Source organism: Liolophura sinensis, chromosome 3, assembly GCF_032854445.1.
Source record: "Liolophura sinensis isolate JHLJ2023 chromosome 3, CUHK_Ljap_v2, whole genome shotgun sequence".
NCBI lineage: Eukaryota > Metazoa > Mollusca > Polyplacophora > Chitonida > Chitonidae > Liolophura > Liolophura sinensis.
The window spans coordinates 9,850,410-9,868,871 of NC_088297.1; the positions used below are offsets into that span (position 1 = coordinate 9,850,410).

General features: G+C 38.4%; 1 protein-coding gene across 2 annotated transcripts in view; it reads left to right on the top strand.

Annotated features, from left to right (window-relative positions):
* The window catches only part of LOC135463781 (sodium/potassium-transporting ATPase subunit beta-1-interacting protein 3-like), a 45,118-nt gene extending 31,969 nt beyond the window's left edge, over window positions 1–13,149 (top strand). For both annotated transcript variants that reach the window (XM_064741214.1, XM_064741215.1), the window contains one exon: window positions 11,955–13,149. In XM_064741214.1, coding sequence (XP_064597284.1) covers window positions 11,955–12,376 — 422 coding nt within the window. In that variant the 3' untranslated portion in view covers window positions 12,377–13,149. The remainder of the gene's footprint in view (window positions 1–11,954) is intronic.
* Window positions 13,150–18,462: the final 5,313 nt, after the last annotated feature.

Below are 18,462 nucleotides of genomic sequence, written 5' to 3' on the forward strand. Positions count from 1 at the left end.
AACTTATAGTATAAACAATTGAGAAACTGAAAATGCCCAGTAGAAAGTGTTTCTTTGTTGAAATATTGCCGTTTTATTGGTTGTGAAAAGCAGCTGGAACCTCCAGCTTGAAAGGGCACTGTCTTTGACTGGTTGCTAATTTGACCTCTGCTGTTCTGTTGTGGCCAGGATCTTGGAATGCAGATATCACTTATTATGATCAGTATTGTAATGAGGAAATGAGAAAATGCATTTATGAAGTTTTGTGTAGATTTGACCCCTAATGGAAGACATTGCCAATCTGAAAGTGAGATGTTTTTGGAAACTTAAGAGGATATCTTGTTAGTTGAGCAGCTATAGATGCCAGGCTTGTTAGTGCTCCAGACAAATTCCATGCTTCTTCCTAAAGACCACTGCCCCCCCCCCCCCCCCCCCCTCCCTCCTCGTTAACAGTTTATGATACTGGTCTGAATCCTGTCAGAATGTTAAAGGTTGAAGTATTGCTAACCTCTGTAACAAACAGCCAGATGACCTCCAAATAGCAATGTGGTGCATGTTGAGTTCATGTCCTATAGACCCCTGTTGATGGGAGGCTTGACCCCCTTCCCCTACCCCTGCACCTCAATATGATACACACTACCGTTAATTGCTAGTATCTGTGGCTGGCCCAGCAAATCTGCCAGCTTGTCTAAGTCACCTTTAAGATTGTATTTTTAGTCCCTGGGGTTTTTATTTTGGTTAGAAGGTTATACAATGTGTTACTAGACAGGATGAGTCCCTGAAGAAAGCAGCTTGTTTTTTTTTCAGATACATGCTCCCCTCCTGCTGTTATACATTTACCTACCACCACAGTATCGCCTTCTTAATAGCATTTACACCTGGAGAACACATGTTCAGTACATTTCAAGGAATTACAACTGTCACAGGTGGATGTGTACATTTACCATTCAGAGGAAATCAACATGGAGAGATCAGTAGATGGATTGGAACTGACATTACACAAAGACCAGTAATTAAGATAATTAAAGTTTGAGTTTTTCAATGCTATGGTTCTATGACATCATCTCTGCTGTAACTTTATAAAACATGCTGCATTTCACGTAGAGTCTAGCATTTTTCATGTGGCAGATTGTGTTTGATTCTGAATTATTTGTCCACCCTAATTTCTTATCAGAAAAAAGTGTTGGCGTCAAAAGTATTATTTTTAGGCCTTTATGCGCTTCTGAAAGTGCATTTTTATATATCAAACTTGAAATACAGTACATCATTATTCAATGTAATGACCCAGGAGCCTCTCACCAATGCGGTCGTTGTGAGTTCAAGTCCAGCTCATGCTGGCTTCCTCTGTGGCCGTACGTGGGAAGGTTTGTCAGCAACCTGCGGATGGCCGTGGGTTTCCCCCAGGCGCTGCCCGGTTTCCACCTACCATAATGCTGGCCGCCGTCGCATAAGTGAAATATTCTTGAGTACGGCGTAAAACACAAATCAAATAAATAAATGAACTTAGTGTATCATGTGACCTGTCAAAATGTTTGCGGGATCACATTTACTATAATGTGGGTGCCTGAAAAGTCAATGTAGAGTAAGACAAACTATGGAGAAAATTGAGGAGCTGATCATTTGTTAACTTGAGAAGTCCATCAGTAAATTATTGTCTACAAAGGTTACCTAATCTATATTCACGTCACATTATACAGGCAGGCATCTGAGATCAAACTCAGAACTCCGCGATTCAAGGTGTACATAATTAAATAATGGTACAAATAACAGGTAGGATTTTCTGATCAGCCTGTTTGATCATCATGTTTACCTTTATAATGGCATAGGTAACACAGCTAAGATTTCTTATGCGCTTATCTGATGTTTCATTTGCTTGTAAACGATTCAGAATGGCTGTTTGTTTGGGCCAGGCTTAGTCTTTCGTTGTTAGATGTCTCCATCAGTTATCACAGATAACATCTGAATATTACAGTGAGCCGAGTTAAGATAAGACTAAGTTCCTCTGAGATGTATGTTTCCATAAACAGTTCGAGCGAATGTGATGTTTTCTTGTGCAAAGTAAGATGTCAGCACTTTTGTTTTTTTTTTCTTGTTTTTTTTTTTCAAAGATTTGCGTACGATTTACATTATTGATCTTGAGCCTCTGAATCATGGATATATGTATAAGTAAGACTTATAGAAAAAAAAAAGCACACACACACACACACGAATTATCATCTATTTCTCGGTTAAAATGGAAATCCGTTCCTTTGTTGAATATTGATGCTGCTACTCGAGTTAGAGTAAAATCTTACCTTTGCCCGGAACCTTAATTCCATTTTGCGTCTCATTAATAACAATTTGTGGGCTGAAATCTTAGAATGCTAAGCTTCTTGTAAATGGTTATGTTTTCTCCTGGGGACCTCAGATCTACTTGAGCTGGTGATGTAGGAGGGCAGGTAATAAGCCTGATTGATGGCAGGGGATAGGTGATGTACAAGACAAGTGGGTGGGGTGAGCTTGGGTGGTAGCCAGGACAGAGAATCTCTGCATCCTTGTGGTATGATACAGTACAGGCAGCAGTTGTAATAGTAGTAGGGTACTTGTAAAAGACCTTCCCGCTTGTAACAAAATGTTCGAAAGCTATGTTGTTCTTTCCTTTATTACGTCACAGTCATCAGTGTGTGATCTCGTAAAACACCTGTGAAGTATGTGTATGCAAGCACGGAAACGTTAAAGAAGAAAAACGATTTGTGTAGCTAGTCCTTGAGTCTCCCATTGTCTAATGTAATAATCGTTAGAGAGATAACCTCTTTCCAGAAGGTTAAAAGAGGACGTTGTAACTTCCTTGCTTGGTGTTAAGCCTGAAGGGGATAGTGCAATGAGTGGTAGACCCGTATCAGTATAATCACTGGGCAGGGCGGCATACTTGCCTTTGGTAAGGCGTCTCAGTGAGGGCAGTGGAAATCCGTCCTCCAACAAGGAGGCACATTACATGCACTCTAAGGATTCCTTCGTCATCATATGACTGAAAAATTGTTAAGTAAGACATTAAATCCCAAGCACTCACTCACTCAGTCACTCTTTCTAGATGGGAATTGTACCTGTAGATCAAAGATTGTCTTGTCATGAGGGTGGTCTGTGGTCAGAAGGGATTGTAGGACTTTCGTGCTTAGATTCAGCTTTGTTCTTGTTTGCTGCTCAGACTGTTGCCCTGAAATATCTTCTCTTACATTTGCATCTTCATTTTAAATTAAAACTGAATCTTCATCCACATGTACCTGAATTATATTAATGGATGATCTTTACAGGAGAATGATCGCTGTTTAAATTGAAACTCTTAAGGAAAATTTTTTCCGTCTATTTGAATTAAAACTTTCTTTGACTGGTGATAAAATGTAGAAGAAAATATGACTTGTTGTAATGTCAGGCGACAGTTATTTCATTAGACTGCTTTCATGCTGTCCTCAATATTTCTCTGACACGACAATCTCCGGTCAGGTTTATAAGGGGTGAGGGTCTGGAATAGCCCTAAGGACATCACCTCTCCTTTCCAATTAACTGAAGCCACCTGAGGTTAAATGGTGGGGAGTGATGGAAAGAGAAGTGTGGTGGGGAGGAAGATGTATGTACTCAAGAGCTGGTAGTGAGTGACAGTTCAGACTGTAGATTAGGAGTAACCCACTAGTTACAACCCTCACTCTACCTTGACACCTGGTATTTCTTTTTCCCTTTGATGTACATGTCTGCGTAATTGTGACTGACAGCACCGACCGGTCTCTGTGTTCGCCAGCCAAGGGCAGGCCACTTGTGTCTGTGACCTTGACACCAGCAGGGTTTCTTGTCTGGAAAAGCTGATGATCTTTCAGTACAAACCAGATGGAGGAATTGAGCATGCTTAGTCAGCAAGTCAAATGAAGAGGTTCATTGATGCTACTAATGCCCGTTGCTACATGCACATTGCCCGTGTGCCAGTGACTTAGGCAGATCATTTAATGGCAGACTTACTCAGATACAAGAATCTTTAAAGGGGACTGGTTGGTTAGCGCGCTAGCGCAGCGTAATGAACCTGGAGTCTCTCACCAATGCGGATGCTGTGAGTTCAAGTCCAGCTCATGCTGGCTTCCTCTCCGGCCGTACGTGGGAAGGTATGCCAGCCACCTGCGGATGGTCGTGGGTTTCTCCCGGGCTCTGCCTGGTTTCCACCCATCATAATGCTGGCCGCCATGGTATAAGTGAAATATTCTTGAGTACGGCGTAAAACACCAATCAAATAAATAACTAAATTTGAAGGGGGCTGCGGTACTATTAAATGCCCATGTGAAACAGGGGGTTAATGCTGTTTTAGAATGTACAGGTATGTCTGCCACAAATGAGGATCAGCTGATGGTGTACTTCTGAAACGGATGAACAGATCAAACTGTTATGAGACGAACAAAGAAGCCATTATTTCTTGTGTGCGTCTGGATGTAAGAATTGTGGAATTTCAAATTCAGAATAAGTGGTTTTGCATACCCACCTGGTTTTGCTGCCGTTTGGGGGGCAATCTGGTATTTCTACACACACACGCACATATTTTGTACCTGTAGACAATTCACTCCAATAAGTTGAACAAAGCTTTTTTTTTTGTGCCAGAGTGGTGATTTTAGTATGATGAATATTCTCTGTGGAGCATTCAAAGTGTAACAAAATGTATGTGTATCAGCACTAATCGATCCATGTAGAAGGATGTGGTTTCTCTGTGGTGCATTCAAAGTGTAACAAAACGTATGTGTATCAGCACTAATGGATCCATGTAGAAGGATGTGGTTTCTCTATGGCGCATTCAAAGTGTAACAAAATGTATGTGTATCAGCACTAATGGATCCATGTAGAAGGATGTGGTTTTTCTATGGCGCATTCAAAGTGTAACAAAATGTATGTGTATCAGCACTAATGGATCCATGTAGAAGGATGTGGTTTCTCTGTGGCGCATTCAAAGTGTAACAAAATGTATGTGTATCAGCACTAATGGATCCATGTAGAAGGATGTGGTTTCTCTGTGTTAAATTATCCAGATAGTCCAAGGTAGACAATAACATAACAGAATTGATGTTAAAAACTTGTGACCTGCAAAAAATATTTATACATATATATGCCATTAAACATGGCAATTACTATGTTGAAAAATTCATGTGTACTAAATTAGACATGAACTAGCTGGTAGTTTGAGTCAAAAATAACCTGAGTGGCTGTTAGATGTTTTACTGGATCATGCAGCAAACTCATTAAAAATCCTCAGGTACTGGTTGTTACACCTGTAAAAAAAAAAAGGAAATACTAGCATTTGAAATTAATTAACACTACCGACTTGGAAGAGCTAACATAGAGTACCTGAGTGACCTTTGACAGCTGGGTGTCACGGATGATCAACCCTTCCTATGCCTTGAGATGACATCCTGTAGCTGTCTATAATTAGACCAGGGTAATATTCAGGTGGGTTCTGAATCTTACCCTGACTAAACCAGGTTTTGTTGGGTGCGTGTGTAAACACTGCTTTTTTTTTTTTTTTTTTAATTTTTATTTTTTTTTTTAAATTTCTAAATTTTACTCGATGCACCTGTAGTTAGTTTTGGCTGTGATAATGAGCCTTGTAGCGAAGGGTCTAATAAATGCATGTACTGTCAGAGTGTCACATGTCTAATCTTCCCTCAACATCTGTTTGGCTGTAGTCAACTACCATAACAATTAATCTCATATTATAAAGAAAAGAAGGCCCTTGTAGTAGCAATTCATGGGATGATCCCATTTTACTGGTTGTGCAAAGAAATGCAGTTGTAGGGTAAGGCATAAACATTACCACTATCGTATAAATGAAAAATTCTTCATTGTGTCGTGTCCGCTTCGGGCCCGGTAGATCCAGGATCAATCCTTGATCGAGTCACACCTAAGACTTTAAAAGAGGAAGTTGTAACTTCCTCGCTTGGCGTTCAGCATGAAGGGGATAGTGCAACGACTGGTTGACCCGTATCAGTATAATGGCTCGGGCGGGGCGGCTTACTTACCTTCGGTAAGTCGTCTCAGTGAATCAGCACTAAATAAAAGAGCGGTGGAAATCCGTCTTGCAACAAGGAGGCACATTACACGTACATGCTCCCTAATGATTCCTTCGTCGTCATATGACTGAAAAATTGTTGAGTACGACGTTAAACCCTAAGCACTCGCTCACTCACTCATCGTCAATATATCATCAATCTGGAGTTGACGGTTTCTGTTAAATGATAAGGATCGAGATAATTGGAATTGCTTTCTTAAATTGTGGAAAAAACACATTGTATTAAAGCCGTTATTGTTAGTTGGGTAGGATAACATGGAAGTTTTCTGCCATTTCCAATTTTGCCTGGTGTGACATCCTGCAAGAACACTTGACGTCACCCATCACTGACTTATGGCTCAAATGACATTACACTTTCAAACTTTGCAGGAAAGGTCATTCCAGCATCACTTATGTGACGTCATATTAGCCTGATTCATCATCAGATCAGGAAAATTTTAGGGAAACTGTCGAAGTTGTTGTTTTTCAGGACTCTTTACTTTATAGAGGTTAAATAGCTGTACTCAGCGTAAATTTTTTGAACCGTGGTGGTAGCTTTTTTCCATAGGGTCTCCTTCATATTAATTTGATATTTCACCCTGGCATCTCAGACCTGAAGTAGCTTTTTAAGAGATGGACGCTACAAAATACGAATACATGTAGGTTTTATTTAACATGATATTTCAAAGTTCCACTTGTGAACACTTCACACTAGCAAACAGTACCCATGTCATTGTTTCTTAAACTTCCAGAGCATAATCTAACTTATTAATGCCAGTTTATTCAAAGTAAACACTTCTGCCATGTTGTGATGTGTTGGTTTGTGGGAGGAATTGGGGTTTTATTAAATGTGACAGGCGGTCTGTCTTAGACCCAGTAGATGCATGAGAATAACACCACATCTAACTTCATTAAGCTGTTAAGTTTCACCTGTATGTAATCAGCTTTGTGGTTAGTTGTAATCCTCGTACACCTGCTCACAGTGAACATAATAGCACAAGGAAGAGTTTAAATTTAGCTTTGTTCATGTACACTGTATAATAATTTTTATGTTTTAATATATACATGGAAGATCATAGACAGAAAGCCGGGGCCTCCGTGGCTCAGTTAGTTAGCACGATAGTGCAGCGTAATGACCCAGGAGCCTCTCACCAATGCAGTCGCTTTGAGTTCAAGTCCAGCTCATGCTGGCTTCCTCTCCGGCCATACATGAGTAACGTGCGGATGGTCGTGGGTTTTCCCTGGGCGCTGACCGGTTTCCTCCCACCAAAATGCTGGCTGCCGTCGTATGAGGGAAATACTCTTGAGTACAGCGTAAAACACCAATCAAATAAATAAATAAATAGACAGAAAGCCCTCGTCTCAATCACCCTACACGTTAAACATTTTGGTAAATACCGGTATCAAATTGTGAATGTAGGGTACGTACAACACTGAAAAAAAAAACAGATATCTCATTTAAAAAATGTCTCTTTTGAGAAGAGTATGTGTTTGTCCATGATTAAGTTTCTGTTTTGGTGAAATATATAATTTTCATGTTACTACATAATTGATGTATTACAACTTTTTTTCTTTAGTTTTTGTCATTTGTGTACTACACAATGTAATCTTGATAAACTTTAACTCAGGTTGTAATTGGTTATACTGTACAAACAAGTTTTTGTAATATTTTTGCTTTTGATATCTTAACAGTCTTGCAAACATTTCATTGTTTTTCATTTTTGTTAATTATTATTTTTGTACAGTGTGTAATTTCGAGAAAGAACTAATTTTCAAAATGGACCAGTAAGATCTATTTTAATTATTTTCTCTATTTTGGTACATGTACATTTCACCTGTAATTTAGCCACATAAAAGAAAATTGTTAAATATGCGCACACATTTCAGTACAACTTTACATTACCTTTTTCAGACTGTGTAATGTATACCAGAAAGAAACTTGAATGAGCTGCAGTTTTAAAGAGCAGAATAATCTGTATTGATTTCTCACCACTGGTATTATTGAATTAACCAGAAATCAGATGCAAACTTTCTGACATGGTTTTAATATGCACTTAAGCTATACATGTATGTCCATTGTTGCTGTTAATGAAGTTTGACACGCTGAACTTCACACAGGTTAAAACAGTTTCTAATAGCCACCCAGTCCCCCTCCAAGCCCCATCATTACCCTCGAGTTGACTATAAATGGCATCTTAATCACCCCTCTTTTTGATCTATCATCATAATTTTCACATCAATTTTCACGTGGATTTCACAGATTTATATGTCACTTCTGACCTGTTTAACGCAGTTTAGAATTAATTCTATTTTCATGCTCGTGTTTTTAAATAAAGATTGTAGTGATGTCAGTGCGAAGTACAAAAAAAGTGAACTATTTCTGGAGGCCTCATCCCTCTGTGTGGTTTAGTGACTCTAGTGGATTGGGGTGTCTCTCACTAGTGGGTATGATTCAGAGGAACTGACCACTTCCTGTCCCTGCAAGGGCTTAAGGTCCTCAGTCACTGACTCACTCACTCTCACGCAGACTCGAGCCGTTGTCCTTCCCTTTTGTCCTAATGTATAGTGTAGCTCTGTTTAGCTATTTATTTTAGTGTGTGACAGGGGAGATAACCTATTTTGAAGTGGACGTGCAAGATACTTGAGAAAAAATGAACTCAAATAAGATTGTTAATGTCATAAAGAACCAAAAGCTGGCTCATACACAGTGATATACATAGAAGGCATGATGTTGTTTGGAAAACAACATGGTGGGAAATGTGCCTGGTTCGAGTCACAAGCTTGTTTATATCATGAAATCTGAAGGGAGATTTCGTTTTCGGATTTGCACAAAAGGTGTAAAAAATTTGACGTGTGCTCCAGCCGATATTTAATATGAAGAGCAAATCCAATTATTTTTATTTTTTTTTTTTGTCAAGAAATTCATCCTTCCATCTTTTTAATATGGTCATCAATTTATGTGCTCATATCTGATAAGGATATTAAAATAGCCACTGTTCATTTTTTCTAGTGATTTGCGTCATCCTTAGGCAATTATTACTCAGTCTTCACCCTTTACAGGCAAGAACAAAATAAAGTCTTCCAAGGAGAAATGGATTTATGGGTTAGAGTTGTGAAAGTGAGCTGTGGGATGTTCATGTGATATTCCCCCAAATTTTTATCTACATGTCTGTGTTGGCTTTACTTTGCAGTCGATTTTATCGGGGGTTTTGACACCCTGACGTCGTATCAGTCATCAACCAAGACATCGCACATGCAACTCCAACCTGTCTATGTGTATGTACCCCAGATGACATCTGGTTTGATTGGTCGATTAACTGTCTCACACTATAATTTTGCACATTTGATTGGCCGACCCAGTTGCCTGTGGATTGCATTTAATGGAAGAGCGAATGTTTTCTAATTTACACCCTTGACCCCCCCCCCCCCAGTTTCCCTAACGTTTTGTAGTTGTTTTTGAACATAATATATTTTGCTGTGTACATATATATATATATTCATTCTTCAGTTTATTTGTACAAAGTATGCACCCTGTGTTTTTGTGAGCATTGTGTTTCTTGTACAAGTATATATAATAGTATGTAATAATCTTCAATAGTGGCCTGGGGCCCGTTTCACAAAGTGCACTGGGGCATAACTTCCATGGCTAACAGTACTGTGGGTATTGCGTTGCCATGGTAGTTACGGAAATGTAGCGCTACGTACCACTTTGTGAAACGAGGCTCAGATGTGGAGACTTTTGTCTGTAAGTGTTTAAGTTCAGTTACTTTTGTATTGTGTGCTGTATTTTGTTGTGGAATGCTCAGGTCATGCACTGTATGTACAGGATAAGACATAGGACAGTTTTGTCTGATGTGTACCACAGTTGTACACGTCTTTCATCATGAGTGTTACCATATACATTTACATGTACAATGACAATGGGATTAATTGCCCATTGGAATATAACATGCATTGTAGTATTAGCCACATTCTCATTGCAGTATTAGACACATTCTCCACATTCTCCATGCAGTATTATACTCATTCTTATTGCAATATTATACACATTCTCATTGCAGATACCAGCTTTTCTGCATACTCCTTAATGATGAGTGTAGTACTGTAGTTTGTGTTTGTTTGCAAATAAAACTTTGCCACAATATGGCTGAAAAGTTGCTAATGTGGCATTAAGCCATAGTCATTCATTCATTGGAATAAAACTTTTCCACTGTATTTAAGCATATATTGGTGGCTAAAAGCTACCGTTACAGAATAATTAGCAACTTGAAAGTGTTATACACATGTATATGCGCATACATAGATATCTTTAAACTTGGAATATATACAATGTAGTGTAGTGGCACACATTTAAACTTGATGCTTTGCCAGAACTCCCCGATGTGCAACTACATCTTTATGTTAAGTGCTTATGAACTTTTCCTTTGCGATGTATGCTAAACTATGGCCTAACGCACTTTGTTAGCAATAACACATATTTTGTTATTTTATGTACTACTTTAAAAGAGGTATTGAGCATGTGTTTAACCTCTATTCTACTTTGTTACGAGTGTTGTGGTTTGATTTACTATTTTTGTAGGAAAGCCCGATTACCCATCCAAAGTTGTATCCGTGGTCTTGTCACTTTTACCCACTTGTGCACAAACTCCCTGTTTTAACAACATACAGCACTTACACTGTACATGCATCCCAAAGTTGCTACCCTTTATGTGCTTGTATTTACATAATATGCATATGCAGATCAGATGCTAATTAATAACCATCAGCATAAAGACTTTAAGAAGTATTTAAATATTATATTAACATGTACATGTAATAGTTGCCAGCCATAAAATGATTAAAATTCATTAACATATATAGGTCTTTTGAATATGGGTAGCTGGAAGCATTGCCTGGATCTGCTGAGCTACTAAGAAAAAGAAAAAACTGCTGGCTTAATAGCTGAGAAAGGTGGACGCATGACGAGTGTTCATGTAGTATGGCTACTTGTAGCTGAACTTACCCTTAATCCTCAACAAATTTGACCACAGACATAGTGCATGTTTTGGTATATTAGAGGAATTCTATCTGATCAGGTCAGGTTATTTTATGATTTGTGCAAATATGGTATTTCCTCATGTAAAAAGTACAGTTCAGTCTTCAAAATCTTGTATTTTCATATGGCGTCCAAGTTGTACTTGACGGTCGAATTTGTTCTAGGATCTAGGGTAATTGGCTTCTGCTGTACCAAAATAATGTTCTCAACCTTCAAGTCAAATGAACTTGATAACCTCTACAAATTCATTAGTGTGAAGTTGCTTGACATCGTAAAAAAGGCCTAATGACAGCTGTTCTGGATGAAAAAGTGTTCAGATTCTATCAACTTTTTCCGACATAAACTACATGTACTTGTCTCTTAATATTTCAGATTCAACTGACAGAAATAAACTTGAGCTAAAATGTCCACGTTTTACTTTTTTGTTTTGTCAGTAGAATTAAGATCTGCTTGTATTTGCAAGAATCTGTTTTTGACTGATATGAATATTTTATTTACCCTACATTGTACTTGTGTAGCAGCATGGTTTGCCCAAATATGTTATGCCATTTGTGCTTTATGCCAGTGCTTATTTAAGCTTTTAATAATATTTAGAGTAACTTTTAAATTTGTTTAGATCTGTTTACATTAAGTGATTAACTTACCTGGACTTGTTAAGTATTGACCTTCGGCTGTGTTTGTTAAAGCATAGATGTAATTTGTTTTTAATTAAATGTAATACGTGTATATTCTTTTGATAACCATGTTAAGTGATCAATGAGTAAAGCAGTTTTAATGTCGTAAGAATGTTGATATGAGGGGAAAATTTTGAAAAATATATCCTGATGGGATTTTTTTCTCCCATTCTTGTTTCATGTATCTGATCTTTTCATTGGTTTCTGTTTACAGCAGCCCCAGCCAATGACATGCTAGAGTACGTCAAAATGAGGTACAAGTCCCCTGCAAGAAACAGCTTTCGTGAGCAGAATCGCGTGCTGGGATATGGTGGTTATGACACATCACAGAGCGGGATGGGAGACTTTGGTGGCAGTGGCGGGATTGATAACGTCCAGATTCACAGCGTTGTGCCGGGAATGACAGAGATCCCAGATACCCCGTCCAGCGTGGATGAACACCCACCTAGTTATCGTGCCTCCATGGGCAACTACTACCACCAAGACCGGCACAGCGTTCGAAGCAAAGCCAGCAACAAATCCAGAACCTCCAAAAAGAACACAGACTATGGTCATCCCCAGGAGCTGCCTTGGGTGCAGATAACACCATCAGAGCACGAGCATGAACTGCCATATCGACAGATCTTTCCTGTGTAACCCCTGATAATCTGATTTGTTCTTCATGGCCTTATATTTGTTGTCCCTCGATCACCATGGATTGTGCCCTTGTTCCATGCACATTTAGCACATGTTACCGTGCTCATGGATACATAGCTAGCTTGAACTTGGCGGTACCAAGAAAATGGTGTGCAGCAGTTTGACCTGGGATCCACTGTCAGTTTTCACAACAACGCGGTGATGTAGAGAGAGATTCCTTGGATTTACTCTGAACAGCAATGTGCTCTGGTATTTGTTTTTTAACTGTGATCAGCTCCATGCTGGAGTAGTCTTGTTGGTGTTTACCCAGCCGTCGCTTCTCACTCACAAGCATGGTCTAGCATTCAGCACTCTTGTCAGACAGGAGACAATACTGAGGGCTGTGCATCTGCTTCCTGTCTGACTGGGTGTGCGTGAACTAAACATTCCAAACCACAAACCATGGAAAAACTCCCAGGCGTAAGTGAAAAAAGGCCTCAAACACGATTTAGTCTTTCAGCAGGTGACTTCTGTGTAAAGAGAAAGTAACTGTGGAATGGCCCAGTATTGAAACTGTATGTGCTTTGTGATGCAGAAGTAAAAGGTGTTGCACAAGAACAAAAACTTGCCTGGTGAAAACCGAGTGGCTGGTTTGTTACTTGTACAGTGACTGCACTTGTACAGCGATCTTTTTATTCCCATTGTGCAAAAGCTGTGAGGAACACTTTGTACGCATTCATTCCCTCATCGTCCATGACTCCATTGAATCAATTTGTACTTTTGTCCTTATGTTTTCCTGTCCTTTATTATATATATATATATATATATATATATATATATGCAATCATGGCAAAAAATGAGACCTTTTTTATATACTCACGCTCAAGAATTTTTTTTATCCCTTTTTGCAGGACGTTTTCAGTTTTTGTCATCCTCCATATTCATTATAATCGTGTCTATAATGTGCTTTCCAAAGTGGATTTATCACAGCACCTACAGACTTGTATACATTTCTATATACATTTTTGTGCCGTACAGTGCGCATTATCAGAGTATAGACTGGTTGTTTTGAACGTTTGGCTATCAACTGTACCGTATCAACAGATTACTCTCTTACTAGGAGATTGTTTCCATGACACCTGATCATCAGAGCATGGTCGTTGATTCTGGGGGTGCCAAGTTGTTAACATGGTGCTTTCTTCATGTGCATGTATAGATCTTCTACATGCTTTAGTGGGCATATGGAGAAATCATTTAATTATATCATAGTTTTCGTGAATCATTTCTCCTCTACATTTTAATTACAGCCAGCAGTTTGGTTTGTGTGAGAGCGTGCTCTGATGTACAGTTCACCCACTGACCTTTCCAATTAACGGCCATTTACGTAGGATTTTTTTTCTTCCTTTAAACGTGTAGATGAAGATTAATTATGAGGTCAGTCCTTTATTTTATGGTGTTAAAGTACTACATGTACGTGTACATATGTAAGACACACTTTCAAAGCAAGTGCTTGTATTGGTGTGGTTTTAAGTCTTGCATTAATCAGTATGCATTTTATGTTAGCCCATGCAGTTTTGTTGTCTTCCAGCTACATGCACATTTATATAAAAAAAAAGACTTCAATTAGATGACAGTAAATGATTTAAAATTTCACCCCCAAAATGTGGATTTTTAGAGGCCAATAATATTACTTTTGTTGCTGAAGCTGACATTTTCCCAGTGTAATATCATCCTACCTTTCATACAAATATAGATTAAGGCTTTTCATAAGATCGTTAGAACTCTCAGTATGCTGAGAAATTTTTAAAAAGTCAGAATTTGATATTATTTGCGGTAATACATGTGCTTCTACATTATTAGTATTTCAAAGTTCATACATGGAAACAATGGTTTAATGGCTTCTTCGCTAATGACCTGTAGGTACGCATGTACATGAATACTGACCAATGCATGCCTTTTGTTTCACATGCAACATTTTGTTTGCTGGGTCAGCTTTCTTAGAATATCTGTTCTAAATAAGATGTTTACTGAACTGGTTAATAAGCAAGGATCTCTGCACCGTATGACTACCAGCTTGTTGAGTGGGTATCATTACTTCATCCCTTTCTTTGGGTGTAAAGAGGCCTTTATAGTTTCATTCGTCATCAGATGTTTTTTCCCACAAGTCAGAAATGCCAGCAGTGTTTAGTCAAGTGTAGTAATTAGATGCATAGGCCTAAAGCTTGCTACACTGTGGTGTTGTTTATTGTTCTGTTAAACATTTTTTTTTTTCAACCCTGACTTTAGAGGGGTTTTTTTTGTGAAGTACATGTACAATATGTCTTTGTACAATTGACACACCACTCTGTCATCAAACCTGGATAAACCGACTGATATGGGACATCAGCTGTAGGGAATTTTATCAGAACATCTGACCTTTTTAACTTCAGGTTTATGAATTGTGGTGACCTTGCAACAACATCGGCTGTGTCTTTTTGTCGACAGATAACTGGGAGAAAAGTCCTGCTTGCTATGTACATAAACCCTGTCAACTATGATCAACATTCTTTTCCCATTGTGAGAATTGAAAAGAGGCAAAGAAGAAAAAAAAAATTACATTTTCACCAGAATTATTAATTGGATCTTTTTGTTGGTTGTTTTTTCCATCCCCAATTTCTTTGTCAGTTCTTTTGTTTGGTTGAAGGTTATTGGCTTTCTCAAGCCTGTGTAACGTAGTACAGTATATGATCTTGGTATACAGTATACAGTATTTGCATCTACATGTATTCGGCCCACTTCAGCATTCACCTTAAGATTTGTACAACAGAAAACTGGACACATTATGTGTTGACAATCAGAATGCATTCTAACCAACAGCTTACATTATTCACAATCCCTGCCTTGATATACACGTAAGTACACACACATATGTACCAGTTCTTTTGTACCCAGTTTTAATACTTGAAAAGTAATAGACCCTACATGTAAATATATAAGATATATGAATGTATTCTGGCAGTGTAGCATTCTCAGATCACCCAAGGTACATTGCCAAAGTTTCTGAAACAGTCAAGATAAAATCTAACACAACAATACTGGTACGTGCATACCTGAATACCTGCCACTTGATAAGCAAATCTTCAGCATGGTCATCGACGTGCTGATGGGGAGCTAATGGTCATGTTTTTAGTGGTCACTAAATCGGCTGGCCCAAATGTGCCCAGTTACACGTGGTTTTGACTTTACAGTTTACCTGCATTACTACTGAGAATTGGATCTGTTATTTGTATCAGAATTTTGTGGTACTATTGAGAAATACCAATGGCAAAGGCATTGTAAAGCAGACATGCTGGGGAAAAAATTACCTGCACACAGGTTCAGAGAAATTGCCTATAATATATATGTATATCATTGCTTGTATTGAAATCTTGAAACTAGTTTTTCCTTTATTCATTTTATTGAAATTCCTTTAGTACTTTCTAATCCTGAAATTTTTTTTCCATTTCAATTGACAACGGATTAGCAAAGTTAAAATTAAGTTTCATCGAATCTGAAGTAAATGATTGATCAACACGGTGGCTGTGAGAAAGCAGAGATATGCTTGTGGTTTTTGGTGCAGTTACGAAAAATCTGTCTAGATGATGCTATTCTTGTCTTTAAATTTAGACTTACAATATAATAACTCCTACATGCATATTCAACCGACAACACTACTTCTTTGTGGCCTTATCAGTAAGATGGAGAGTTCACTTTCCCTCAAGAGCGTGCTCAAATCTTTACACACAATGAACCTACAGTGTCAGCTTAGTCAGGGGATCATTTAAGTCTGACGTAATTGATGATTATGGGCTATCAGTGGGAAGCAAGACAGGACTTGTCAGGTGTGTCAAAGTGTAGTTGTTGTCTCCCCTTACAACGGCCACCTGTTAAAGCAATTGCAGGAAATGACCTAAAATATCAACCATGACTTGAGTTGCACATTTTCCTGATTCACAGAAATCTGTTGGTCTTAGAAAGTTGTTTTGAGGTTTGTTTGGAAAGTGGGATGATATTGTATTGGTAAAATATTAGGAACTTTCCTGCCTCATATTTTTTTTACTTTTAGTGTGGAGTCATGAAGGCCACAATGTTTAGTATTATTAGTTTTGGGGGTGTTTTTTTTTTTTTTTTTTTAACTACCTAAAATCATAGGTAACCATGTCATTTATCAACATTAAGATTACAGCACTGGGCCAACACATAAAGATTAAGGGGTGGAAAACCATTGTTATTTTTCACACGAGTTCATTTTTCTATGTGCCTAAAAATTGCTTTCATTATATAACATGCATGATATTTGAACAAACCTAAGTTCATCGTGCACAGCAGGCTTTCAGCATTAATTGATTATTTGGTTGTGTACACTTGAGAGCTTTCACCCAGACTTCATTGATACTGTAATTCTTCAACCTTTTCGCGTGTTTGCAAAGTGTTTATTCCAGCATATTCTGAAGGGTGATAAAAAGTCATACTTGATCAAATTTTATTTGGCCCAGAAACTGGCCAAACCAAGGAATGTAGTTTTGTCTCTATAATCAAGTTAAAAATGTGCATAAATTTTACTGAGAGTTGATCTTACATATGCGTAAAGGTTGAGGAATTAGGGTAACATAATTTGCACTCCATTCTCAAGCGCAGGCATGCCTTATTTCTGGTTATGCACTCAATCTAATCGCTCTGACATCATAACTCCATAAACTAGGCCAGAGATCAGACCACTCTCTTTCACATGTGGAAAACTTTTATTATTGTTATATTTCATTGTTATACAATTCAGCGAATGAAGTGATACTGTATAATATTATGTTTGCCTAACCAGTTTTGTAAGCTGTGTTGATAGGTGTAAATATTTGGGCCCTGTTAGTAAATTACCGAGCCACCATTTAAAATATGTCCATATATTGCAGGGTCTACCATGAGGTTGACAAGTGTGATTATGTCTTTTGTTGGTAGTTCCCGTTACCCTTTCAATTTATACTATTGTACATGTCACCAAAGTCAAATGTTCCTGTACAAACATTAATAAAACATGTATCAAATGATTAATACAGTTTTTTGTAGTTGTCTTCTTTTACTTGGTCACTTAGTTAGCTATATTGTAATTTATGCAAGCTTATAGCCACCTGGGCTCCAACTGTTCAAGACAAACTTTTTTTTAGTTTGTGGTTTGGTTTCCTAAGCACACATCAAACAAATACTTATTTATTTGATTGGAGTTTTACACTGTACTCAGGAATATTTCACTGATATGACAGCATTATAGTAGACAGAGTAAACATGCAGAGCTTGGGGAAAACCTATGACCATTCGTAAAACAAATTATAAATCAAACCAATTGAATGTCATTTAATGGCCAACTTGCTGCCATAATACATGTATAAATGAAACAGAGTTGGGTGTCCTGTCTGTGTTGGTGACATGGGTGTTCAGTGAGGCAGCACTAAACCAACGTCTGCAAAAACATCCTGACTGAAAGTGGCCGTGGTCACCAGCTGCTGTGTCAGTAAAGCCAGTTGTGTTGTCTTATGTACATGTGCATTAGTTGAAAACCACTTGTATTCCCACCAATATAGCATTGAATTTTCTACATGTACGTCACACGTATGCTTTGAAAGTTTGTCGTTGTTTACCTGGGGAATACCAGGTTCCTCCACGCAGTAAGCTGACCCCAACGGTTTAAATGAATATATCTGGCCTAAACTGGGAGACTGTAGCTCTAAGCACTGCTGGCCATGAAGACAAATGACAAAAACAGGCAGGGTTCCAGGGTTGAGCACTGAAGCCCCCGATCACGAAACAGAGCATAACTGGCCAATTACTTGAAATTTGTTTGTTTATTTCATTGGTATTTTAATATTTCACATATATGGCCAACATTATGGTGGGAGGAAATCCATCCGCAGGTTGCTGGCAGACCTTCCCACGTATGGCTGGAGAGGAAGCCAGCATGGGCTGGACTTGAACTCACAGCGACCGAATTGGTTACAGGCTCCTAGATCAACTGTAGAAGGTTGGTGTATACCACTGGCACTCCAGTTTCCTGCATCAATACTATACCAATTCTGTCTTTTCTGAAGTCAGCAGGATCT